The 25,009-nt window shown below is 60.6% G+C and overlaps 1 protein-coding gene across 2 annotated transcripts in view; it reads right to left on the reverse strand.

The window, feature by feature from the left end:
* Positions 1–25,009, reverse strand: part of TLN1 (talin 1) — a 134,400-nt gene that overhangs the window by 21,872 nt on the left and 87,519 nt on the right. For both annotated transcript variants that reach the window (XM_084629453.1, XM_084629454.1), the window contains exons 23-49: positions 24,815–24,928; positions 24,414–24,548; positions 24,172–24,300; positions 23,868–23,970; positions 23,187–23,395; positions 22,871–22,990; positions 22,009–22,206; positions 21,000–21,139; positions 16,112–16,205; positions 15,783–15,872; positions 14,556–14,678; positions 14,045–14,188; positions 13,345–13,506; positions 13,032–13,172; positions 12,519–12,700; positions 11,579–11,711; positions 10,558–10,659; positions 10,250–10,420; positions 9,208–9,357; positions 6,921–7,022; positions 6,586–6,705; positions 6,110–6,256; positions 5,416–5,582; positions 3,760–3,943; positions 3,480–3,605; positions 1,196–1,312; positions 487–672 (exon numbers count right to left, since the gene is read on the reverse strand). In XM_084629453.1, the coding sequence (XP_084485579.1) occupies positions 487–672; positions 1,196–1,312; positions 3,480–3,605; positions 3,760–3,943; positions 5,416–5,582; positions 6,110–6,256; positions 6,586–6,705; positions 6,921–7,022; positions 9,208–9,357; positions 10,250–10,420; positions 10,558–10,659; positions 11,579–11,711; positions 12,519–12,700; positions 13,032–13,172; positions 13,345–13,506; positions 14,045–14,188; positions 14,556–14,678; positions 15,783–15,872; positions 16,112–16,205; positions 21,000–21,139; positions 22,009–22,206; positions 22,871–22,990; positions 23,187–23,395; positions 23,868–23,970; positions 24,172–24,300; positions 24,414–24,548; positions 24,815–24,928 (3,789 nt within the window). The remainder of the gene's footprint in view (positions 1–486; positions 673–1,195; positions 1,313–3,479; positions 3,606–3,759; positions 3,944–5,415; positions 5,583–6,109; positions 6,257–6,585; positions 6,706–6,920; positions 7,023–9,207; positions 9,358–10,249; positions 10,421–10,557; positions 10,660–11,578; positions 11,712–12,518; positions 12,701–13,031; positions 13,173–13,344; positions 13,507–14,044; positions 14,189–14,555; positions 14,679–15,782; positions 15,873–16,111; positions 16,206–20,999; positions 21,140–22,008; positions 22,207–22,870; positions 22,991–23,186; positions 23,396–23,867; positions 23,971–24,171; positions 24,301–24,413; positions 24,549–24,814; positions 24,929–25,009) is intronic.

Consider the following 25,009-nt stretch of genomic DNA (forward strand, 5'->3'; position numbering starts at 1 on the left):
CCCCCTGCAGCCTGTCGCCCTCCTGCCCCGCCCCGCCCCCGGTGCCCCCCCGAAACCTCCTACCCCGCCCCGGTGCCCCCCCGCAGCCTGTCGCCCTCCTGCCCCGCCCCGCCTCCGGTGCCCCCCCGAAACCTCCTACCCCACCCCGGTGCCCCCCTGCAGCCTGTCGCCCTCCTGCCCCGCCCCCGGTGCCTCCCCGAAACCTCCTACCCCACCCCCGGTGCCCGCCCGCAGCCTCCGGCTCTGGCCCCACCCCCGGTGCCTCCCTGAAACCTCCTACCCCGCCCCGGTGCCCCCCTGCAGCCTGTCGCCCTCCTGCCCCGCCCCGCCCCCGGTGCCCCCCCGAAACCTCCTACCCCACCCCGGTGCCCCCCTGCAGCCTGTCGCCCTCCTGCCCCGCCCCCGGTGCCCCCCCGAAACCTCCTACCCCGCCCCGGTGCCCCCCTGCAGCCTGTCGCCCTCCTGCCCCGCCCCATCTCCGCTTACCTTGCAGGAGCGCAGCATGTCAGCGATGGCGCGGCGGCTCAGGTTGGCTGTGGCGATTACATCCTCCTGCCGACATGAGTTGCCGGCGGCCACGGCCTTGGCTGTCGCCATGGTGATGCCTTTGGTCATGCGGATAAAATCCTCTGGCGTCGAGGTCTTGGCTGGAGGCACCTGGGCGCAGAAAACCTGAGACGCGAGCAGTGGGGGTGAGACCAGGATGGGTGGGGGCAGGGGGCACAGAGTTAGGGCTGGGCAGGTACCGCAGCCTGGTCACTGCCTGACTTCCCAGGGCCCGGCCCGCAGCCTCAGCTTGCCCGAGGCTGACCCGCGACATCCTGCTCCTTGGAGGCAGGCGCTGCCAGGGCGCAGAGGGGCCCCGTGTCCCGGGGTGCAGAGGGGCCCCGTGTCCCGGGGGGGTGTGTGGGGGGGGGAGCGGGCGCTGCCGGGGCGCAGAGGGGCCCCGTGCCCCGGGAGGGTGGGGGGGGGAAGAGCGGGCACTGCCGGGGCGCAGAGGGGCCCCGTGTCCCGGGGCGCAGAGGGGCCCCGTGTCCCGGGGGGGGGGTGTGTGTGGGGGGGAGCGGGCGCTGCCGGGGCGCAGAGGGGCCCCGTGCCATTTCACTCCACCCCTGAGCCAGGTGCTGGGTGCAAAGGCAGCTGGTGAGGAAGGGGCAGCTCCGAGCAGAGGGGCACTGGCCCGGCCTGTGCTCACCGCCAGCTCCTGCCGGATGTGCTCTATCGTGGCCTCCAGCGCACGGGTCCCCTTCGTGGCCTCGTCCTCCACGGCCTTCACCGTCTTCAGCAGGGAGGTGACGTTGGTGACCATCACCTGGCAGACAGAGAGGGAGGCTCAGTGACTCACCGCGGGGAGCCCCAGCTCTCCTCCGCCCCCCACGGCCCCTATCCCTCCACTCCGCCCCCAGCTCTCCTCCGCCCCCCACGGCCCCTATCCCTCCACTCCGCCCCCAGCTCTCCTCCGCCCCCCACGGCCCCTATCCCTCCACTCCGCCCCCAGCTCTCCTCCGCCCCCCACGGCCCCTATCCCTCCACTCCGCCCCCAGCTCTCCTCCGCCCCCCACGGCCCCTATCCCTCCACTCCGCCCCCAGCTCTCCTCCGCCCCCCACGGCCCCTATCCCTCCACTCCGCCCCCAGCTCTCCTCCGCCCCCCACGGCCCCTATCCCTCCACTCCGCCCCCAGCTCTCCTCCGCCCCCCACGGCCCCTATCCCTCCACTCCGCCCCCAGCTCTCCTCCGCCCCCCACGGCCCCTATCCCTCCACTCCGCCCCCAGCTCTCCTCCGCCCCCCACGGCCCCTATCCCTCCACTCCGCCCCCAGCTCTCCTCCGCCCCCCACGGCCCCTATCCCTCCACTCCGCCCCCAGCTCTCCTCCGCCCCCCACGGCCCCTATCCCTCCACTCCGCCCCCAGCTCTCCTCCGCCCCCCACGGCCCCTATCCCTCCACTCCGCCCCCAGCTCTCCTCCGCCCCCCACGGCCCCTATCCCTCCACTCCGCCCCCAGCTCTCCTCCGCCCCCCACGGCCCCTATCCCTCCACTCCGCCCCCAGCTCTCCTCCGCCCCCCACGGCCCCTATCCCTCCACTCCGCCCCCAGCTCTCCTCCGCCCCCCACGGCCCCTATCCCTCCACTCCGCCCCCAGCTCTCCTCCGCCCCCCACGGCCCCTATCCCTCCACTCCGCCCCCAGCTCTCCTCCGCCCCCCACGGCCCCTATCCCTCCACTCCGCCCCCAGCTCTCCTCCGCCCCCCACGGCCCCTATCCCTCCACTCCGCCCCCAGCTCTCCTCCGCCCCCCACGGCCCCTATCCCTCCACTCCGCCCCCAGCTCTCCTCCGCCCCCCACGGCCCCTATCCCTCCACTCCGCCCCCAGCTCTCCTCCGCCCCCCACGGCCCCTATCCCTCCACTCCGCCCCCAGCTCTCCTCCGCCCCCCACGGCCCCTATCCCTCCACTCCGCCCCCAGCTCCCCTCCGCCCCCCACGGCCCCTATCCCTCCACTCCGCCCCCAGCTCCCCTCCGCCCCCCACGGCCCCTATCCCTCCACTCCGCCCCCAGCTCCCCTCCGCCCCCCACGGCCCCTATCCCTCCACTCCGCCCCCAGCTCTCCTCCGCCCCCCACGGCCCCTATCCCTCCACTCCGCCCCCAGCTCTCCTCCGCCCCCCACGGCCCCTATCCCTCCACTCCGCCCCCAGCTCTCCTCCGCCCCCCACGGCCCCTATCCCTCCACTCCGCCCCCAGCTCTCCTCCGCCCCCCACGGCCCCTATCCCTCCACTCCGCCCCCAGCTCTCCTCCGCCCCCCACGGCCCCTATCCCTCCACTCCGCCCCCAGCTCTCCTCCGCCCCCCACGGCCCCTATCCCTCCACTCCGCCCCCAGCTCTCCTCCGCCCCCCACGGCCCCTATCCCTCCACTCCGCCCCCAGCTCTCCTCCGCCCCCCACGGCCCCTATCCCTCCACTCCGCCCCCAGCTCTCCTCCGCCCCCCACGGCCCCTATCCCTCCACTCCGCCCCCAGCTCTCCTCCGCCCCCCACGGCCCCTATCCCTCCACTCCGCCCCCAGCTCTCCTCCGCCCTCTGCCCACCACAGCCCATAACCCATGTCCCTCCGCTCCGCCCCCCACGGCCCATATCCCTCTCCTCCGCCACCAGCTCTCCTCTGCCCCCCACAGCCCATATCCCTCTCCTCTGCCCCCCACAGCCCATGCCCCATATCCCTCCACTCCGCCGCCAGCTCCCCTCCGCCCCCCACAGCCCATATCCCTCCGCCCCAGCTCTCCTCTGCCCGCCACAGCCCATACCCCATATCCCCCTAAGTGACCCCCTACTCCCCAGTACCCCCACACACACCCTGCCCTGCCAGTGACCCCCTTCCCTAGTTAACCCCCTACCACCTGATTTTCTTCCCCTGTGCACCCTGCACCATCCCCTCCCGCTATGTGCCCAGCTCCACTCTTCCTCCATCTACCCACACACTGACCTTGGCCGAGTTCTTCAGCTGGTAGACGGAGGGGTCATCCCCGGCTTTGCCGGCCGCCGCCTTGGTAGCACTGATCAGGTCCCCAAGCGCCTTAGCCACGTCTTTGACTGCATTGATCAGAACCACCTGGGAAGGAGCAGGGCCAGGTCAGTGGCTTGGCTGGTGCCCCGCAGTGTCGGGCGGGGAGGAGGCAGGCTGAGACGGGAGCGAGCTGAATGTGCCGGGTCACCAAAGGCCAGGCCCCACCCCAGCCCAAACGCCGTGTGGTACCAGATCTTACCTGAGTCTCAGGGTCCTCGGAGCCCAGGCTGGCAGCACCCAGCTTCACCACTTCTGCAAGGCGGGTGATGGTGGCCACGGAAGACTGGGCAGCCTGGGCCAGCTTCTCCTGGCTGGCAGTGGCATTCTGCACCAACACCTTGGTGTCCTCCACCAGTGCCTTGGCTGTCTTCAGGATGCCCTCCCTGTGGGAGACCCATGAGTCAGAGACCAACGGCCTGCACACATCCTCTGCGGCTGAATCACAGAATATCAGGGCTGGAAGGGACCTCAGGAGGTCATCTAGTCCAACCCCCTGCTCAAAGCAGGATCGATCCCCAATTAAATCATCCCAGCCAGGGCTTTGTCAAGCCTAACCTTAAAAACCTCTAAGGAAGGAGATTCCACCACCTCCCTAGGTAACGCATTCCAGTGTTTCACCACCCTCCTAGTGAAAAAGTTTTTCCTAATATCCAACCTAAGCCTCCCCCACTGCAACTTGAGACCATTACTCCTCGTTCTGTCATCTGCTACCATTGAGAACAGTCTAGAGCCATCCTCTTTGGAACCCCCTTTCAGGTAGTTGAAAGCAGCTATCAAATCCCCCCTCATTCTTCTCTTCCGCAGACTAAACAATCCCAGTTCCCTCAGCCTCTCCTCGTAAGTCATGTGTTCCAGACCCCTAATCATTTTTGTTGCCCTCCGCTGGACTCTTTCCAATTTTTCCACATCCTTCTTGTGGAGGATGCCCAAAACTAGACACAGTACTCTTGGTGTGGCCTCACCAGTGCCGAATAGAGGGGAACGATCACGTCCCTCGATCTGCTGGCAATGCCCCTACTTATGCAGCCCAAAATGCCATTGGCCTTCTTGGCAACAAGGGCACACTGCTGACTCATATCCAGCTTCTCGTCCACTGTCACCCCTAGGTCCTTTTCTGCCGAACTGCTGCCGAGCCATTCGGTCCCTAGTCTGTAGCTGTGCATGGGATTCTTCCGTCCTAAGTGCAGGACTCTGCACGTGTCCCTGTTGAACCTCATCAGATTTCTTTTGGCCCAATCCTCCAATTTGTCTAGGTCCCTCTGTATCCCATCCCTGCCCTCCAGCGTATCTACCTCTCCTCCCAGTTTAGTGTCATCTGCAAACTTGCTGAGAGTGCAATCCACACCATCCTCCAGGTCATTAATGAAGATATTGAACAAAACCGGACCCAAGACTAACCCTTGGGGCACTCCACTTGATACCAGCTGTGAAATAGACATGGAGCCATTGATCACTATGGGTGTGTGCAGCACAGACAGGTGGGGCCAGAGTGCACCCCCCATGGCCTGCCCCACCCTTTCTGGGGGGAAAACGGGTCACAGAAAGCACTGCCTGTCCTGTGTGTGCATGTGTTACAGCTGGTAGGGGACTATGAGGGGGGCGGGGGAAGAGCCCAACCACGCAGCCCGCACCCGCTGTGTGTGAGAGAGAGAGCGAGAAAGAGAGAGAGAGTTGTGCCCGGCCTGCCACTTGCATCCACCCCTTCTGAGGGGGTGGAGTCAGACAGCATGGTGGGCACCCAGCCCGCTCTCTGGGCAGAGCCATGCCCGAGGGACATGTGAAGGAAGGATCATATAGCCAGCTCCCCGGGGGCTGTGTTTGGATTGCCCAGTGGGCTCCCCGTCCAGCCCGGTACCGGTGGTCAGCGAAGGTCTCGGCATTCTCCCGGTTCAGCGTCCCCGCGGTGGCGAACATGATGGTGGTGTCAAGGTCGGCAATGATCCCGGAGACGGCACTGGCTGCAGTGATGCAGGCCTGGGTCCCGCGGTTCCCAGCCTGCAGGGCTGCCAGCACGTGGGACACCTGCGGGGAGGAGGCTGGGATGACCCTGAGACCGATGGTGAGTGTAGGGATCCCGCTCATTGCTGTCCCTGTCACAACCCATCACTGTTTCGGCACCAGCAGACACCACCCCAGCTGCCCCCCTCCCACAGCTTGGCAGCAGCTGAAGCCGCTGGGCATCCGCTCTGCCATGCAAACTAGACCCTGTGCCACCGCATAGGCAGGTCTGGAAGCAGCTGGCACATACCAGGGACCAGAAAGGGAAGTGCCAACATCAGACTCACATGGATAGAGAACATGAGGGAGTCCAGAAAGCAATGCAGAGGAGCTGGGGGGCATATGCCAGGCATAGGGGTCTAGCGGGCACAAAGGGGCTGGGGGGGGCACGCCCAGGCATAGGGGTCTAGTGGGAATCCAGCAGGCACAAAGGGGCCGGGGGGGGGCACATGCTGGTCCAGCCCCACGCTCCGTTCTCCCACTAGTTTTTCTGCCCATGCCCTATTCCTCTCCCCCCGCCAGCCACTCCACGCTCACTCCTGCCTCATCACCTTCTCAGACACTTTGCGCGCACACTCGATCAGCTCCTTCTTCGTGTAGGCATCGCTGGGGCTGCACTGCAGGGCTCCAGCCTTTGTCACCAGGGCAGCGCAGCCGTGGCCCAGCTCCTGCACCCGGTTCTTGATGTGGGAGCCAATCTAGGAACCAGTGCATAGGGTGGCGTGACCCAGAGCAGAGTCACCACCACCCTCCACAGGGGAGCTGAGACAACCTCAATATCCAGTGGGAAATCCCAACTGCCCTGCCCCACGGAGACTCACCGCTCTCACCCCAAGGGAGACCCTGCCCTTCTCCAACCCCCAATGGGAGATCCCAGCGCTGCCCATTCCAGTGCTCTCCCTGCCCCAGTGAGAGATCGCAGCACTGCCCATTACCCCGGCCCCAGTCTCCAGTGGGAGGCTCCCGCGCTGCCCCCATCCTCAGGCCCCAGTGGGAGGCCCCTGTGCTGCCCCCCGGCACCCCTCACCTCATCGTTCTCAGCAGTGATGGCAGCAGGCTTGGCCTGGTGAGCCAGCTGCCCGTAGTCGCTGGTGAGTTGGTTGGCCAGCGTGCCCAGCTCGTCCGGGTTGGTGGTGGATTTGGTGACCTGCAGGCAGAAGATGCGTGAGAAGATCCCATCACACCCAGGAACCGCTGGCCCTGCAGCATCAGCGAGCCAGCCCAGTGCTGCCCTCGCGTCCCTGGAGAAGGCCTTGCAGGGACTCGTGCTGCAAGGCTGCACGCGGCCCCTGCCATCTTTCCCAGACAGAGAAGGGGTGAAATGGGGAGGCCCAGAAGTCACTGTCTGCCCCCAACACTCACCATCTCCTGCACCGTCACTGCAATGGCCTTGGCTGTCTTGACCATGGTGGTCTGGTAATCCACAAAGGTCCCCTCCGGCTCCCCCATGGGCCCCTCATCCAGCTGCCAGAGAGAGAGAGAGAGAGAGAGTGAGCGCCATTAATGGGATTCAGCCTGCTCACCACCTTCCTGAGCACCCCCCGGCAGGCAGGATCCCACAGTGCCCCAGCCTGGGCCTCCCACCACATTTCTCCAAAGGCTTCCCCGAACATGCCCTCCCTGGACTGTGCCAATGGGTACCGTGGGCAGCCTGCTCTGGCTGGACAGAGGGGCGCGTGGCCCTCCCTGCCCCTCCTCATTCCCAATCACACTCAGTGCCAGGGTCATAGCCAAGTCTGAGGTTCATAGGTTCCAAAGCTAGACGGGACCACTGTGATCATCCAGGCTGACCTCCTGCCCCGAAACAATTCCTAGAGCCCATTGCTTAGAAAACCATCTGATCTTGAGTTAACTGTTGTCGGTGATGGAGAATCCACCGCCCCTGGGTAAGTTGTTCCAATGATTAAATTACTCTCCCCATTAAAAACGTACCCCCCATTTCCAGTCTGAGTTTGTCTCGCTTCAACTTCCAGACACTGGATCATGTTAGACTTTTCCTGGCTAGACTGAAGAGCCCTTTAGCAAATTTCTGTTCCCCATGTAGGGACTTACAGACTGGCATCAAGCCACCCCTTCACCTTCCCTTTGTTAAGTAAACAGATTGAGTCCTGTAGCCTTTCACTACGGATGTGTGTGAATAGCCCCCGCCTCGGCCCGTGGTAGTGCTCTAGACCAGAGCTTCTCGAACCGGGGGGCACAGAATGTATTCCGGGGGGCATGAGAAGCCGCTCTGCCTTTGGAGCTGGGCGGCTGGGGAGTGGCAGCTGCTGTCTGGGCACCCAGCTCTGAGCAGCAGAGAAGGGTGGCAGCAGGGGGTGCTGAGGCTTTGATGGACCCCAGCCGGGAACTGATGTAATTCCTCCTCCCGCCGCCGGGGGCGCTGCGCTTTGGGAGCCAGGTGGGCTGCCCCCTGGCCCTGGGGTTCCCGCTGCTGCCGGGTGGGTCCCTGGCTGCTCTGGTGGGCCTGGGCTGCTCCGAGCCCCTCTGCCCTTGAGCGCCCGCCCCCTCTGCCCGCAGCCAGCCCCCGCCTCCAGCCACCCCCTGCCCTGCCCGCAGCCAGCTCTCCAGCTAGCTCTGCCCCCACGTCCACTGGTGCCCTGCAGTTCCCAGGGCAGTAACCCTGCACACCTGCTTCAATGAGGGGGGCAGGGAGCAGCTGGGACCCACACATGTGCACACCCTAGGATGACCAGGCAGCAAGTGTGAAAAATCAGGACGGGGTAATAGGAGCCTATATAAGAAAGACCCCAAAATCAGGACTGTCCCTGTAAAATCAGGACATCTGGTCACCCTAGCACACCCCCAGGGAATGGCGGGGACCCACACCTGTGAAACGGAGCTCATTTCTAGGTCAGGCCCATCTCTTTAACAAAGAACTTTAGGCAGGGTTAACACACCCGTATTTTCCCGGCCTTGTCCACTTTTTGGTTCTTAAATCGCCGTGCGGGAGGAATTTTTGAATTTTTAAAATTCCTCCCGGGAAAATACAGACATATGGTAACCTTGTTGGTACAAAAAAATACATACTGGGGCACATCCCTTACATCAGAACTTTTTATAGAGAACCGATCGTTAAGATTTTGGCAGCTCATCACTGGCCGTATATGTCCTTGTGTGGAGGGATCGGGTGGAAACTACAACCGACACAAGGAAGTGGGCACAATCCAGTCAATTTGAGAACCACTGCTCTAGACAGCTGCGGGGACAGCACTCTGCAGCTGTGGCTTGGGCCCACCTGCCCCCGAGGACTCAACGCCCAAGCCCCTGCCCCAGCTTCGAAGGCTGACTGCATGGCGATCTGTCGGGCGCGAGGGCGAGCCCCACTAGCCCACGCCTGTTGATCCAGGCTGGCACACCTGCTACCGCAGGCTGCGCAGACATAGGCTAAGGTACGTTTTCCAGTCCTTTAACTGCTCTCAGGGCTCTGCTCGGGAAGGAGTAGCGCCTGGGATGGGCCCATCTCATGCCACGTGACGGAGGAGGCAGGGACCCCAAATCCACCCAGCACTTTATCCCTGAGCCTGTGGGCAGAAGTCCCTGGATTCTAGGGCACAAGATGGCAGCCATCAGGAAACCGCACCCGTCCCTGCCCAGGCCAATCCTTCCCCTCCTCTCGGCCCCTCGCTGTGCATTCTATGCTCCCGCTTGCCTGGTTTATGGCCTGGGTGATGGAGTCCACCATGCCCCCGACGACCCCGGCAGCGCTGGCAGCCTCATTGAGAGTGGTGGTCAGGTCCTCCACAGCTTCCTTCATCATCTGCACTGCCTCCTCCAGGGCCTCCTGCGTGTGCGCGGCTTGCTGCAAGCACAGGCCTGCGTCAGGCTGCGGCAGCCACCGGCAGGGTACGGTGGCGGATGAGAACCAGTGACCGGGAGCACTTGGGCCTGTGCTCACGGAACCCTCCTTGGTCGCCTCCCATGCACCCGCCCCAACGTCGTGTTACACACACTCGTTGCTGGGGACATGCCTAAAATGCCCTACTGCGGGCCGCCCTGCACAAGCGCCCACCACCCCAGCACAGGCTCTCACCTGGCATGTGTGCCTGAAATCACACACCAATGCAGCGTGTGAGCCTCGCATGGGCCAGGAGGGATTAATGAGCCGTGGTGCGCTCTACCAACCCTGCCCCTCGCCCCTGCATGAGCGGTCAGGCATGGAGGGGGCGGTAAAAGTGGGGAGCTGGCTCTAAGGGCTGGGCAGTGACCAGGAAGAAAAGCAGTCTGGCTGGGCCAGCAGCTGACTGAAGGGCTGGCCTGCAAGAGGCAGGGCTGACCCTGCCTGTTAGTTTGCTTTGTTACCAGGAACCCACTGGCAGGCTGCAGCTGGGGCCTGCCTGAAAGGAGGCGGCTGAAAGCTGGGCCCAGGAGGGCAGGGATTCCTTTGGTTCGTGTTTATGTTGGACTTCGACTTGGGGATTCTCCAGACTGGGCCAGCCTCCCAGTGACTGGGCCGGGGGCTAAGCTACGCGTGCTGAGGTGTCCACTGGGGAAACTGAGGCACAGCTGGTGCAGTGGTGCACTGCACCATGAGGGGTGCACAGGGATAGCACCGCTGCTACACACACAATACGAGACCCTGCTGCAGGTGTGCACACAACTGGAGATGGGCTGCACCACTCCTCCGCCCCCACACTCAGACATGCTTTGGGCAGCCCCCCTCCTGCTCTGGAGGGAGTGCCTCCCGCTCGCACCTTGGGGTTCCCGCCGGCCTCCTTGGCCGTGTACAGCATCTGCAGGGCAGACTCGGACAGCGTCTTGGTCTGGTCCAGGAGGTTCATCTGCTGCTGGTGGTTGAGCGTCTTGGACGCAGCACCGACAGCGGCCAGAATGAGCGGCTCGAAGTACTGAGCCATCTGGGACACCTGGGGAAGAGCAGCATTAGTCCCAGGGCGGACTGAGGCTAGTCCTCCTCGCCAGGCGCCCCAACGCAGGCCCCATCCCCCACGTCCAGCAGGCACAGTACCTCCTGCCCCAAGGCACCCCGACTCCAGTCCGTTACCTTGTGTCCCAGCTGCGAGGCCTCTGCTCTGGCAGCACTGGCCACAGGCTCAATCAGATTGCTGATCTCCTGAACAGCAGTGATCATCTGGTTGTGCAAAGCCTGGGGGAGACACCGAGAAATAAGGCTGCCCCACGGCCAGGCCCTGGGGGCTGGAGTCACAGGGCCTGGCCAAGGGACCTAGAGGGGGAAGGGGTATGAAAGCCCAGGCTACTGGCCTGCCCCAGGAGCAGGTGGCAGTGACTTGGTCACCGGACTATCCCAGCGGGGCTGGTTTGGGGGCTGAGAAGTTAGACCCCCCACCAGGGGTCTGTCTAAGCCACACCCTTTGGCATGTCAGGGCAGCCAGGCTGGTGCTGGCCACTGCCTGCCCTATACAATGGAACCCCGCTCTACGTGATCACTGGGGTGCACAAGTGTGTGACCACCTGCCCCACACAGGAGGGGGCCGTTGGTCCCCAGAGTCACTTGGCAGGGACCCAAGAGAAGGGCAGGTCCCCGTGGGACCCGCTCTGCAGGATGCCCGGCACCAGTCACACAGGGTGGGGAGCCAGGCAGGGGCTGCGGGGAACTGGTGCGTGACCGCCAAATCCCAGCATCTCTCATGGCAGCAAGGGGGGGCTCAGCCAGGAAGCAGCCGCTGCATCTGCCCTAGGGACAATCCCGGGATCTGTAGGGTGCAGGTGCAAGGCAGGGTTCCAGGAATGCTGAGGGAGCAGAGCCCCCATAGGGGTAAGGCAGATTTCCAGACTCTGTGCTGAATTTAACAGCAGTTCGGTCCGTTTCCCCAGGCGTCAGGCTCCTGCTAAGAAGGGGAGCCCCTGACTTTGGGGGGTGAGGCTGTGCAGGGAGCTCTCTCTAGAGAGCAGCCCCCAGCCCCAAGCATGGCAGCCACTTGTCTCTGGCCTTTCCCCTAAGAACAGGGGACAGAGGCACCCTGGCTGAGAGGGGCTGGGAGCAGCCTGTGCTGGGGGAGTACAGAACCCCCAGACAAAGGACCCATGCTGCCCCCCAGACTCACCTCCTGGGAGATGCCCTCTCGGGGGGCCAGCTGCTGGCTGATGGCAGCCAGGGAGGCCTGGTCCACATCCCGCATGCACTTGTTCAGCACCTCGATGGCCTCGTCGCACTCCCGCTGCCCGGGGGCCTTATCCCTGTGTGACAGTTCACTATCAGCAACGCCCGGGCCAGGACAGAGCCTCAGCTTCCCCCAGGGCAGAATGCAGGGAAGCCACGGCCCAGGGGAAGGCCAGGCTAGCACCCCAGGCTGTTCACCCCTCCATTGCCTCCTCCCAGAGCCACGGGGAACCCAGTCCCAGGCCCACCCACTGGGCAGCTGCCCGTCCTGAACCCAGACAAATGGCCCCAGCCCTGCTGCGTGGGAGCAGGAACAGGAGCATGGTGCTGGAAGTGTTCATGGCTTTCCTCCAGCTCCATCCCAGCATGCATCGCTGCACTTCACTCAGACTGGTCTCCCCATCTCCGGGCCAGCACGCCGCCATCATCCTTCCTTGCCCAGCGGCTGCTGTGGACACTGCCAATCACACCCTCCTTTTCCTGGGCTCCAATCTCCCTGTCCCCTCCCACACAGATCCCTGCTTCAGCGCCTGGAATGCCTTGTTCCCACCCAGGCAGGTGCTGCCCAGCCCTGGTGCACAACCGGCCGCCACAGAGACGCCCAGCAGGGAAATGGCTTGTGAGTCCTGGTCTGGGCTCTAGCAGCAACGCCCCATGAGGTGAACGTGGCTGCTGCCCGTTTTGGAGCCCAGCTGCCTGCAGACCCAGGCAGACGACCCTGCGTCCCTCCCACTTGTGGCATGTTTCCAAGCCAGGATAGAGGCTTTGCGTCTAAACGAGATTTGAGCCGTGGCCCCAGGATCCCCAGCCCAGCCCGCAGCTCCAGGCAGCTGAGAGGAGGGCAGACTCTGGAGGTGAGACCTCAGCAATCGGCCTGCACTCACCGCATGTTGGTGATCAGCTTCTTGATGGAATCAGAGACGGTGCGGGAGTGACCGGCCAGCACCGACCACTTGGGCGGGTCCTTGGGGTTGACAGCCAGAGAGCGGGCTGTCTGGATGAGGCCTGCCGAGCTCTCCAGCATGGTCTTGGCAGAGGTGATGATGGGCTCCATGGCTCTGCGCCCCTGCCAGGGAGAGATGATGGCCTCTGTGACCCAGAGGCACTGCCTGCTCTCTGCAATGAAGTCCCCCTGTCCTCAGCAATCTCCCCTCCCCCTCCAATTCCCCCCATATCTGACCTCATCACCCTCTTCCCATATCCCCTCCAGTTCCCTGAGACCTACCCCATCCCCCCGCCCACACACCTGATCCAGGAAGCCACCCCAATCCCATCCCCCAGGGCCTAGGGCTCTCGCAGTCTGAGCTAGGAAGAGGCAGTCCCTGACACCCCCCATGCCCAGTGGCTGTGAGCCCCGTGTAGGGCACGCTCCATGCCCGCCCCGTGGCAGCTCTCACCTCAGGGCTGATCTGGGCAGGGATGGTAGCGAACTCTGGGTTGGAGGCGAAGGCTGTCAGGTTATCCACGGCCTCAATGAGGGGGGCAGTGGCTGCCCGGCATCGCTCCCGGTTGTCCTCGTTAAAGGCTCCGTCCAGCGCCTGAGACAGTGGGAGAGATCAGCTGGTTATTGCAGTGGGCCCAGACGCCAGCCCTGCTGCCCCCCCCCATGCCCCTGCTGCCCACTCCCCAGTGCGGTCGCCAGGGACCCCCTGAGCAGCCAGCCAAGGGGGTGATGCTTCTCTCCCACGTCGCGCAGGGGCAGAGAGGTACCTTGATGGTCTTGACCAGGTTGGCCGTGCTGTTGGCCACCTCCTTGGCGGACTGGACGAATTGGCGCTTGGCGACGGGGTTAGCGGTGCGGGAGGAGGCCAGGCGGCAGGTGTTGCACAGGGCTGAGGTGTGCTTAGCTACGATGGTGGCGGCCGATAGCACCTGCAGAGAGGGGCAGGGGTCATGCGCCATCCTGTCCAGCCCTAGATCCCAGCTCCAACCCCTCCTGCCACCAGGGGAGAGGGGCCTCCCTGCACTTCCCCGCCTCAGCCCTGCCCGTCCCCATGTCCTGCTCCTCCCACAGAGCAGAGACTCCCTGCACCCTGCTCCCTCACCCCCACAGAGCAGGACCAGAGGGGTCACCCAACATCCACTCCTGGACCAGCCCCCCACAAAGTGGGGACAGGAGGTGCCTGGAGTGCCCATTGCCACAGCCCCATCGAACCCCCAGGTGACAGACAGGGCCTGGCTGAGCCAGCAGGGACCCACGCCCGAAGTGCCTGGAGCCGTGTCATTAGCCAGCTTGGTTCTGGCCCCAGCCACAACACTGGGCTCTGCCTCCCAGTCACAAACCCCCAGGGCTGGTGCCACACCATGCCCAGCACTCAGCCCTTCCAGCTGCTCCTATGTTCCCTGCCTGTGAGCGCAGGAGGGAGCCTGGTGCCCAGACAGTCTACTCCTTCCCAGTGCCCTCACTCACCTGGGACTGCGTGCAGGCCGGGTCCACCAGGTTCTGGCAGGCCATCTGGATTGCTTGGTTGGCTCTGGCAAACTGGGTGGGGTCCACTAGGCCCTGCTGTCCGGCCTGGCTGTTAGGGTCCGAAACAGCCACCAGATAGGCAGCCTGGGAGCACCAGAGAGAGGGGAGAAGTTGGGAACAGAATCAGGGCCAGACAGGCCTAGCAGTCGGGGGTGAGGCAGCGTGGGGAGGGGCTCTGGGGGATGGCACAGGGGGTGAGGGGTGGGGGATGATGCAGCAGGGGGAGGGGCTTTGGGGGGATGGCCCACAGGGGAGGGACGGGGGGGGTGAGGCAGTGTGGGCAGGGGCTCTGGGGGACGGTGGGAGTGGGGACAGGTTTGGGGACACAGGTGGCAGTGTAGGGAGGGGCTCCAGGGCACGCAGTGGCCATGCAGGGACGGGGGCTCCGGCAACCGGCCCCAGCGCTGTTGCGAGGGGCTGAGGCCAAAGGCTGGGCTGAGGTCTCTCTCACCTGAGCTGCGGCCTCAGTGAACCCGCAGAGTGCCTTGGAGGCTGTGCTTATCGATTCCCCGAACTCGGGCAGTTTGCTGTTCTTGGCATGCTGGGAAATTCCAGCCATGGCTTCGCCCAGAACCTGCCGGAGAGAGAGGTGTCCAGACACCCCACAATGCCCCGTGAGTGAGCATGAGATGGCTTGGCGGGGTGGACAGAGAGACAGACAGACACGCTGCCCCTGCTGTGTCCAAGGTCCACATTGTCCAGCCTTCAGCACCACCCACCTCTCTCTGCTCACATTGCTCATACCATGGCCCTGGGTCCTGTTCTGACCACCTCCCTCCTCTGCCCCCCCATCTCAAGGGCATCACGTTCAGGCTTCCTCTTCTCCCCGTTCAGGCCCTTCACGGCTCAACTGGCCCCACTCACCCACTCTTATGCCATTGCCCCCCTGCCTGGCTACTCCTTCCACAAACCTCTCCACTGCTCTGGGAGGCCAGACCCTCTCCCCTTGTGCCCTGATGGGAACCAGCCCGCTAATGTGGGGCTGCGAAGAGCCCAGGAGGAGAGCTAGGCCTGCAGCACAAACTTCTCTGCAGAGGTCTTATCCCTCCCTGCACTACATGGGTGGGTGGGGTACCAGGCACACTGCGGGCACTTTGGGGAACAGCAGGGACAAGATGCCCTGGATAGAGACAAGCAGTCCACCTAGAGGAAACATGCATCCCTGCCCTGGAGCTCAGTCAGGCCATGGGACCAGCAGCCCAGACCCTATGTTCAATGAGTGGAAGGGGTCCAGGCACCCAGGAGCACAGGGTAGGGGAGACCTCAGACACCGACTGGCATGAGGAGAACAGGAGAAAAGCCTGCCCGGCACTGCGACTGGCCCAGGCCACGAATGGCCAGAATCCCGGAGATGTTGGTCTCTGCACAAGAACCCGAGCCCCTGGAGCATTCCCCTGGGCAGGGCCCTAGAGAGACCTGGGCAGCCAGGGACAGGCAGAGCCAGCACGGGCGAAATGGCATACGCATGGACATAGAGTGAGAGCAAGTCACTGCACCTGTCAAGCAGGAAGGAGCGGGAAACCAGCTGGGAGCGACTAACTCAATGGGCTTTCCCAAACAGACACCAATACCCACCCTCCCCCACCAAGCCCCAGCTCCCCACGAATCACCCACCCGCTCCTCCCCCCGATCCAGCTCCAGCCACGTGCCCCCTGTGCCTCCATATCCCCAGCCTCACCTTGGAGTTCTCCATGACGCTGTCCAGGCAGTTGAAGTAGGACATGTCATTGACGGCCTGGGTGGGGTTCTCCAGCAGCTCCCGCACCGTCTGCAGGGGGAGACGTGTCAGAGTGAGCAGTGGGGGGACTGAACAGTGAAGCTGAAAGTCCCCCCTTATCCTCCATTCCCGAATGTTCAGAGCCACAGCCAGGCCCCCACAATGTGATCAGTAGGAAGGGCTCAGGGATATCATGCTCCGCACCATCCGCAGTGCGTCCCCCTGCCTCGGGCGGCCCTCCGCCACCCCCAGCTCTCCCAGTGCGTCCCCTGCCTTGGGCTGCCCCTCACCTCCAGCTCCCGCAAGGCGTTATCACACTCCTTCTGGCCCGGAGCCTGCTGGGTGCACATTGTGATCAGCTGGTTAATGCTGTCGGTCACGGCCCTGCAAAAACAAGGGGGTACTTTTCATTCTGCCAGATGGAAGCAAGACTGCTCCCCCGACCTCACCGGGTCCACCAGCACAGGCCATCATCTGCTTCCCAAAGCTGGAGTAACTATCCCTACTGTGAGCACCAACAAAACCCTCACTGGACGAGTAAACTGGCCCAGCTGGACGCAATTCTCCGACTGCTACAACACTGGGATCCTGCACGACATCTCTATTGATATAATAGGCATCACAGAAACCTGGTGGAGTGAGGACAATCAATGGGACACAATCATTCCGGGGTACAAAATATATCGGAAGGACAGAACAGGTCATGTGGTGGCTGTGTGTGTGTGTGTGGGGGGGGGGGGGGAGTGGCACTATATGTGAAAGAAAATGTAGAATCAAATAAAATAAAAATCTTAAATGAATCCACATGTTCCATAGAATCTCTATGGACAGTAATCCCGTGCTCTAATAAGAACAACACAATAGGGATCTATTATCGACCACCTGACCAGGACAGTGATAGTGACGATGAAATGCTAAGGGAGATTAGAGAGGCTATCAAAATAAAGAACTCAATAACAGTGGGGGATTTCAGTTATCCCCATACCGACTGGGGACATGTCACCTCAGGACGAAATGCAGAGACAAAATGTCTCGATACTTTCAATGTCTGCTTCTTGGAGCAGCTGGTACAGGAACCCACAGGGGGAGAAGCAACTCTCGACCTAGTCCTGAGGGGACGCAGGATCTGGTCCAAGAGGTAACTATAACAGGACCGCTTGGAAAGACCATAATATAAAAACATTTAACATTCCTGTGGTGGGAAGAACAGTGCAGCAGCCTGACACAGTGGCGTTTAATTTCAGAAAGGGGAACTATACAAAAATGAGGGGGTTAGTTAAACGGAAATTAAAAGGTCCAGTGACTGGGGTGAAATCCCTGCACGCTGCATGGACACTTTTCAAAGACACCATAATAGAGGCCCAACTTAAATGTATACCCCAAATTAAAAAACACAGTAAAAGAATTAAAGAGCCACTGTGGCTTAACAACCATGTAAAAGAAGCAGTGAGAGATAAAAAAAAAGCATCTTTTAAAAAGTGGAAGTCAAATCCTAGTGAGGTAAATAGAAAGGAGTATAAACACTGCCAAATTAAATGTAAAAAGCTAAAAAGAAGTTTAAAGAACAGCTAGTCAAAAACTCAAAAGGTAATAAAATGTTTTTTAAGTACATCAGAAGCAGGAAGTCTGTTAAACAACCAGTGGGGCCCCTGGACGATCGAGATATAAAAGGAGCACTTAAAGATGAGAAAGTCATTGCAGAGAAACTAAATGAATTCTTTGCTTCAGTCTTCACGGCTGAGGATGTTAGAGAGATTCCCAAACCTGAGCCATCCTTTGTAGATGACAGATCTGAGGAATTGTCACAGACTGAAGTGCCATTAGAGGTGGTTTTGGAATTAATTGATAATCTTAACAGTAACAAGTCACCGGGACCAGATGGCATTCACCCAAGAGTTCTGAAAGAACTCAAATGGGAAACTGTGGAACTATTAACTATGGTTTGTAACCTGTCCTTTAAATCAGCTACTGTACCCAATGACTGAAAGATAGCTAATGTAACGCCAATATTTAAGAAGGGCTCTAGAGGTGATCCTGGCAATTACAGACCGGTAAGTCTAACGTTAGTACCGGGCAAATTAGTTGAAACAATAGCAAAGAATAAAATTGTCAGACACATAGAAGAACATAAAAATTGTTGCGCAAAAGTCAACATGGTTTCTGTAAAGGGAGATCATGTCTTACTAACCAATTAGAGTTCTTTGAGGGGGTCAACAAACATGTGGACAAGGGAGATCCAGTGGACACAGTGTACTTCAGTTTCCAGAAAGCCTTTGACAAGGTCCCTCACCAAAGGCTCTTACGTGAATTAAGTTGTCATGAGATAAGAGGGAAGATCCTTTCATGGATTGAGAACTGGTTAAAAGACAGGGAACAAAGGGTAGGAATAAATGGTAAATTTTCAGAATGGAGAGGGGTAACTAGTGGTGTTCCCCAAGGGTCAGTCCTAGGACCAATCCTATTCAAGCTATTCATAAATGATCTGGAGAAAGGGGTAAACAGCGAGGTGGCAAAGTCTGCAGATGGTACTAAACTGCTCAAGATAGTTAAGACCAAAGCAGACTTTGAAGAACTTCAAAAAGATCTCACAAAACTAAGTGATTGGGCAACAAAATGGCAAATGAAATTTAATGTGTATAAAAGTAAAGTAATGCACATTGGAAAAAATAATCCCAACTATACATACAATATGATGGGGGCTAAATTTAGCTACAACTAATCAGGAGAAAGATCTTGGAGTCATCGTGGATAGTTCTCTGAAGACGTCCACGTAGTGTGCAGCGGCAGTCAAAAAAGCAAACGGGATGTTAGGAACATTAAAAAATGGATAGAAAATAAGACGGAGAATATCTTATTGCCTTATGTAAATCCATGGTACACCCACATATTCAGATGTGGTCTCCTCATCTCAAAAAAGATAGACTGGCATTAGAAAAGGTTCAGAAAAGGGCAACTAAAATGATTAGGGGTTTGGAATGGGTCTCATATGAGGAGAGATTAAAGAGGCTAGGACTTTTCAGCTTGGAAAAGAGGAGACTAAGGGGGGATATGATAGAGGTCTATAAAATCACGAGTGGTGTGGAGAAAGTGAATAAGGAAAAGTTATTTGCTTGTTCCCATAATATAAGAACTAGGAGCCACCAAATGAAATGAATGGGTAGCAGGTTTAAAACAAATAAAAGGACATTCTTCTTCACTCAGCGTGCAGTCAACCTGTGGAACTCCTTGCCTGAGGAGGTTGTGAACGCTAGGACTATAACAGGGTTTAAAAGAGAACTGGATAAATTCATGGAGGTTAAGTCCATGAATGACTATTAGCCAGGATGGATAAGGAAGGGCGTCACTAGCCTCTGTTTGTCAGAGGGTGGAGATGGATGGCAGGAGAGAGATCCCTTGATCATTACGTGTTAGGTTCACTCCCTCTGGGGCACCTGGCATTGGCCACTTTTGGTAGACAGGATACTGGGCTGGATGGACCTTTGGTCTGACCTAGTATGGCCATTCTTATGTTCTTACCAAAGCAGCTTACTGTGGTTCACAAAACCATTTACAAGCTGCCACCAAGTCCCTCCCAGGAGGTTGTTACAAGTCCCACGCTCCCTGCCTGGGTGAGGAGTGTGCAGAACTCCTCAAGCAACATGAAGCAAGTGATGATTCAGATATTCCCACGTGTCTTTAGACGACGTGAACATTTCTAGCAGAGCAAATGAGAGCAGGGTACCATGGAACGGAACACGTGATGTCCAGCTGCAAAGGGCACCATGAGAGAGGCTGGTGCTGCTCAGAAGCCTCCAGCTAAGTGCCAGTCTCTCCGGACAGCTTTGCTGCCACCTGGCACACACTGCAGAGCTGGATAAGGACAGGAAGGCTGAAGGAGAGGCGAAGAAACAACGGTGGTAATACAGACAGCACTACCGAAGGAGACTCCCAGCCTTTCCCCGAAGCAGAAAGAGAACGGGTGATCCAAAACAATGCCAACAGGTACATCTCTCCTGAACTCCTGGAGAACCTGGGAAAAGCTATGGGGATCCAGCTTCGTATCTAGAGTCAGTCAGCAGAACAAAACACCTGAAATCTGGAGCAGAGGAAAAGCAACAGCCTTGCCAACACCTGAGAAAGATCCCTGACTTGCCACCACGTACTGCCCCGCCACCACGTACTGCCCCACCTCTCCGCTAAGCTGCTGGTACAAATATCCCTCGCAGAGTTGCCCCCACCCTCGCTATCCCGAGTGCGGATCAGGCAGGTTTCAGATCAAACTGAAGTGCTGGCACTCAGCACCGGCCCTGAAAATGGCTTCCAGGCCCGGCAGACCACAGGTGCGGTATTCCTAGATTTTCCTGCTGCATAGGACAGGATCTGGCACACAGGCCTCCTGTGCAAACTGTCACTGGTCCTACGGAAGTGGGTTGTCTGACTGTAGGCCTGTTGCTGAGAGGCAGCTGGTTTCAAGGTTCACTTGGACAAAAACACAGCTTCTGGGAGTCCAACAATGGTCTATCCTCAGGGCCCAGTTCTATCACTGACACTTCCAGTGACCATCCCAGCACCACTCCCCGGCACTTTATTTACACAGACCACAGCTGTCTGGCAGTGCCGGACGGGGACTGCAAGCGTCTAGAAGTCCTGAACGCTACGTGACAGAGACAGCCTAGGATTGTGGAAGGGGGAGACTTAACCTAGTACCAAAAAAACAGTTTCAAGCTGCTTCCACCTACACCAAAACAGCCAACGAACAGCTTCTTGGAGGGGGACAGGCTGGTCTATGACCCAGAGCCTGTGTATCTAGGTGTTATGCTGGCCTGAACCATGACTGTCAAGGACAACTTCACCAAGACCTCACTGAAAATAGAAGAAACAAACTGAGGACCAGCCAGCTAGGTCTATGTGGGATGCCCAGGCGCAGACCCTGCCTTGTGTTGCCCTGGAGCAGAGTCCATCTCCCCACTGTGGCATTAGCGGACACACGGCTGAATGAAGCCATATGTGCAGGCTGCACCCGTCGGCAAGGGCTGTCCGGTCTCTCGTGGCCTTGTACACCGCCCTTCCCCCAGCGGTTCAATGGCTCAGACAGACTGTCTACGTAGATGCAAACACACCCGGCACTGCAGGCACTCGCCCATCTCCCCCTCACGGGGCTGGCCAGCAGGGCACTAGACTGTGAATGGCATCTCCTACCGTGCAGCAGCCGCCAGCTGGTTCTTGAGGTTGGGGGCAGTGGGGTCTGCGGAGAGCGCCTTAGCGGCCAGGAGCAGCTTGCTGGAGGACATAGAGATGCTCTTCAAGTTCGACACCACCTGTGCCTGGTCCTCCTTATTCTGCAACCAGCCAAAAGAGCCACCAGTCAGCCCTGCAGGTCACTCAGCCAGCTCCACTCAGCCACACCTCCTGGCTCTGCCCACACCCCCAGCAGCCTCTGCCAGGCTCAACCCACCAGGTGCCCTCCCCAATTCAATCAGAACTTACTGGTGCCCTCTACCACCAGCCAGCCACCCCCTTCCCAACTCCACAAACAGCCGAACCGCCAGTCAGCTAACCCAGCAGTCACATTCCCATCTGGCCCAGGCACTGAGCAGCCAGCCAGGCACTGCATCAGCCTCTCACACCAACCCCCCAGCCATCCCACCTACAGCCAAATGGCTCTTCAGCCACCCGGCCAGGCACTGGGGAGCCAGCCAATCCCCCAGCCAGCCACTGCATCAGCCACCCACACCAACCCCGCAGCTAGCCAAAGACTGTATCAGCTGCTCACGCCAACCCCCCAGCCACCCACCCACCCACCCCAAACCGCCAGCCATCCCACCTTCCTGCCAAATGGCTCTTCCGCCACCTGGCCCAGACACTGGATAGCCAGCTGACCACCCCCCCCCCCACCCAGTCACTGCATCAGCCACTCGCCAACCCCCAGACTAGCTAGCCACTGTACCAACCAACCACACCAACACACCAGCAATCCCACCTATCTGCCACTCTTCAGCCATCCAGGCCAGGCACTGACTAGCCAACCATCCCCGGTCACTGTAACAGCTGCTCACCCCCCAGCCATCGACTGCCAATCAGCACAGCTGGCCAGCTGCTCACCCCACCCAGACACCTATTGTACTAATTGCTCCCGTAACCCCCTTGCCAACCAACCCACCCATTAAACACCCCCTGGGCTGGTCAGCAGCAAGGCGCCTGCTCTTACCGGGGACTGGCCAGCCATCTCCACGCCAGCCTCCAGGAACTCATTGAAGTCCTGCCCGAATTTGCCGGAGGACTTTGCCAGGTCTTGGGGGGTGCCCCGGGAGGCCTGTACCAACTCGTTGGCAGACTGGTTCAGCCCAGCTGCTGCCTGGTTCAGCTGGCTCTGTGCCTCCTGGAAGCTCTTGGTGCTGGGTGGGAGCTGGGAGCAGAGACACAGGGGTTGTGAGGGGGCGACACGCAGGAGGCGGGAGGTCACGGCCACAGGCATCCAAGCCCTGTTCCCTCTGGGCAGTGCAAGGAGCCCTAGAGATGGGGCACATCAATTCCAACAGCGGGGCTGGCAGCAGCAGAGAGAGAGCCTGCCAGCGCCCACAGGCTGCCACCGCCTGGCGTGCCAGGAGCATGTCGCTGTGCCAGGCAAAGCGGCCATGCTGCTCAGACTGAGCAGTGCCTAGCCAGGCGGGGCACTCGCCGCTCAGGGGGGCTTAGCAGGGTACGTTGCTCCTCGTTCAGGGAGCTTCCCACTGAAAACATCCCCTAAAACGTGGCCCAGGGGGCATTCATAGAATCCTAGAATACCAGGGTTGGAAGGGACCTCAGGAGCTCATCTAGTCCAACCCCCTGCTCAAAGGGGCCCCCCGCAGGACTTGGGCTGGGCACTTCAGACCGCAGTCTTCTTGGTGCTGTGAACGTGTCGTTGTGGAGGCGAAGTGGGGCTGAACCTTGGAGAACGGGTGTCAGAGTGAGCAGCCAGCTCACGTGGGGTGGGGGCCCCTCCTGGACTGGGCTGCAGGGAAGGATCGATCCAGCCCCATGGTGGGAGGGATGCAAGGAGCATCTCCAGCTCATCTGGCTGCACTCACCGACTGGGCCAGCAGCTTCTTGCTGGCCTCGCTCACTGTGCGAATGGCGGCGTCCACATCCCGCTGCCCCGGGAGGCAGTTCACGCAGCGGTTCAGGGCCTGAGACACGGCCTTGGCCACCTGCCAGGAGAAAGGGACAGCCAATCACATGTGCACACGCCTGTCCTCTGTGGTACCCCCTTCCCCACAGACCTGTCCCTCGAGCGTGAGTGGTGGGCACCTTCCCTCAGCCCCACTGCTGGGGGGATTAGGGCTGGAGGGTGCTGCTGGCTCTCGGGGGGGCCAGGTTGGGGGACGCTGGGGGCCCCACACTCACCTGGGCCAGGCGCTGCTGGCTCTCAGGGTCGCCCGGCTTGCCCACACCCTTGCGTGCCTCCTCGATGAGGTTTCCGGCTTTATCCATGACGTCGCCAGCACACTCCAGCATGGCACTCTGCACCTGGGGGTCGGACGTGTTGGCTGCAACGCCGCGGGCAGCCTGGCTGAGCGAGCGCAGGGCCTGGGCCACATCCCGGGCAGCAATCCCTGGGAGAGACATGAGCCACTGACCCAGCCTGCAGAGAGCTTCCCTGACCCACAGTCACAGACATTGGGGGAACCCCTGCCCTGCTCAGACATCCCTTGTGCAAGCGAGGATCGGCCTCTGTCTTCAGCAGCCCAGAGCCGTACAAGCCTTCCCATTTCTGGGCCACAGGGCCGGCCCCACCTCTCCCCCGTTTCTTCCATCCGGGCCCACATGGCTGGCCCCTTTCCCCTGCCTCTCCCATCCAGGCCAGGGGGCTGGATGGTATTCCTGCCCACAAGCACTGGCCACAGCCGTTACATTTGCCTTCCTGCTGTCACCCTACACTGCCACGACAGGCTGTCAGCCCCAACGTGAGCCACTGAGGGCACGTGCGCACAGCACCCATCACCGGGGCAGGGCTGTACAGGGCCACAAACAGAAGGCAGGCCTGAGCCTGCTCCCCTGCCCCTTTGGAGGGCTCTGCCCTGGTACCTGTATAGTTCTCGTTGCCCTGGGCCACCTCCCCCAGCAGCTGGGCGATGGCGGAGCTGACGGCCTTCGTGCTGTTCCCCAGGTCCTGGGCGCACTTCTCCATCTGGGGGCAACCAGAGAGGGTTCACCCATCACCCCACAGGTCACCCCGCATCCTCATCCCCTCCCACTCCTTAACCCAGCCCCCACGCACCCATCCTCTTACCCCCACTGCCCATCAATCCCACCACCATCTCACAGCCCACCCACTGTCCCTCCTTCTACCTGGCCACCCACGCACCCATCTACCTCCTGGAGCCCTTACCGTCTCCCCCGGTAGGGGCTTGAGCTTGCCATCTCTGGCAGCAGCCTTGGCTTCCTGTAGGTCTCGTTCCAAGCTCTGCACCATGCTGAGCGCCGAGTCTATCTCCAGGGGCCCACAGGTCTCCTGAGCCTGCAGCAGCAGAAAGGAACTGAGCCACATGGGCAGCAAACCCTGCTCTTGGCATCTCTACTCTCCTTTCTCAGTTAGTGCCCTCAGGGGCAGGCCAGGGAGGAGCCGCTTACCTTCTGGGCAGCTGTCCGGAGCTCAGCAAGGGCTGCGGCCAGGTTCTTGGCACACTGGCTGAGCTGCATGGCAGAGGCCTGGTCCGTGATGGTGGGGACAGAGGCTTTGGCTGCAGCTACCATCTTCCCACCAGGCTGTTGGGTGGAAAGGATAAACCATGAGAACAGGACAAAGGGCGGCACTCCCATCCCATGCCCAGCAGAGCCCCCACAGTCTGGAGGGGCAGGCGGGGAGATCCCAAACTCAGGGGATGGAATCCCCATGTGCTAAGCAGACAGAGCCACTCAGCTTGCGACCAGGGTCAGGAGAGCAGAGGGTGAGGCTAGCCTGCACCAGAGACGAGGTGAGGGGAGTGCCAGGGAGCAGGATCCCGTGCCAGCGGCGGGAGCCCGGCTGGTACCTGCAGGAAGTTCTGGCTGGCCGCAATGAGCGCAAGCTGAGCACTGGGGCTATCTGGCTGGGACTGGCTTCCTCGCACGCCCTGTACCAGCATCGGGATCTGATCTGCCACCACCTGCAACCAGACAGAAGAGTGAATCAGTAGGGAGCCCAGAGTGGGCAGCGGGACAGGGAGAGAGGGGGGCATGAGTGAAAC

This window comes from Lepidochelys olivacea (assembly GCF_965140295.1).
Source record: "Lepidochelys olivacea isolate rLepOli2 genome assembly, chromosome: 5".
NCBI lineage: Eukaryota > Metazoa > Chordata > Testudines > Cheloniidae > Lepidochelys > Lepidochelys olivacea.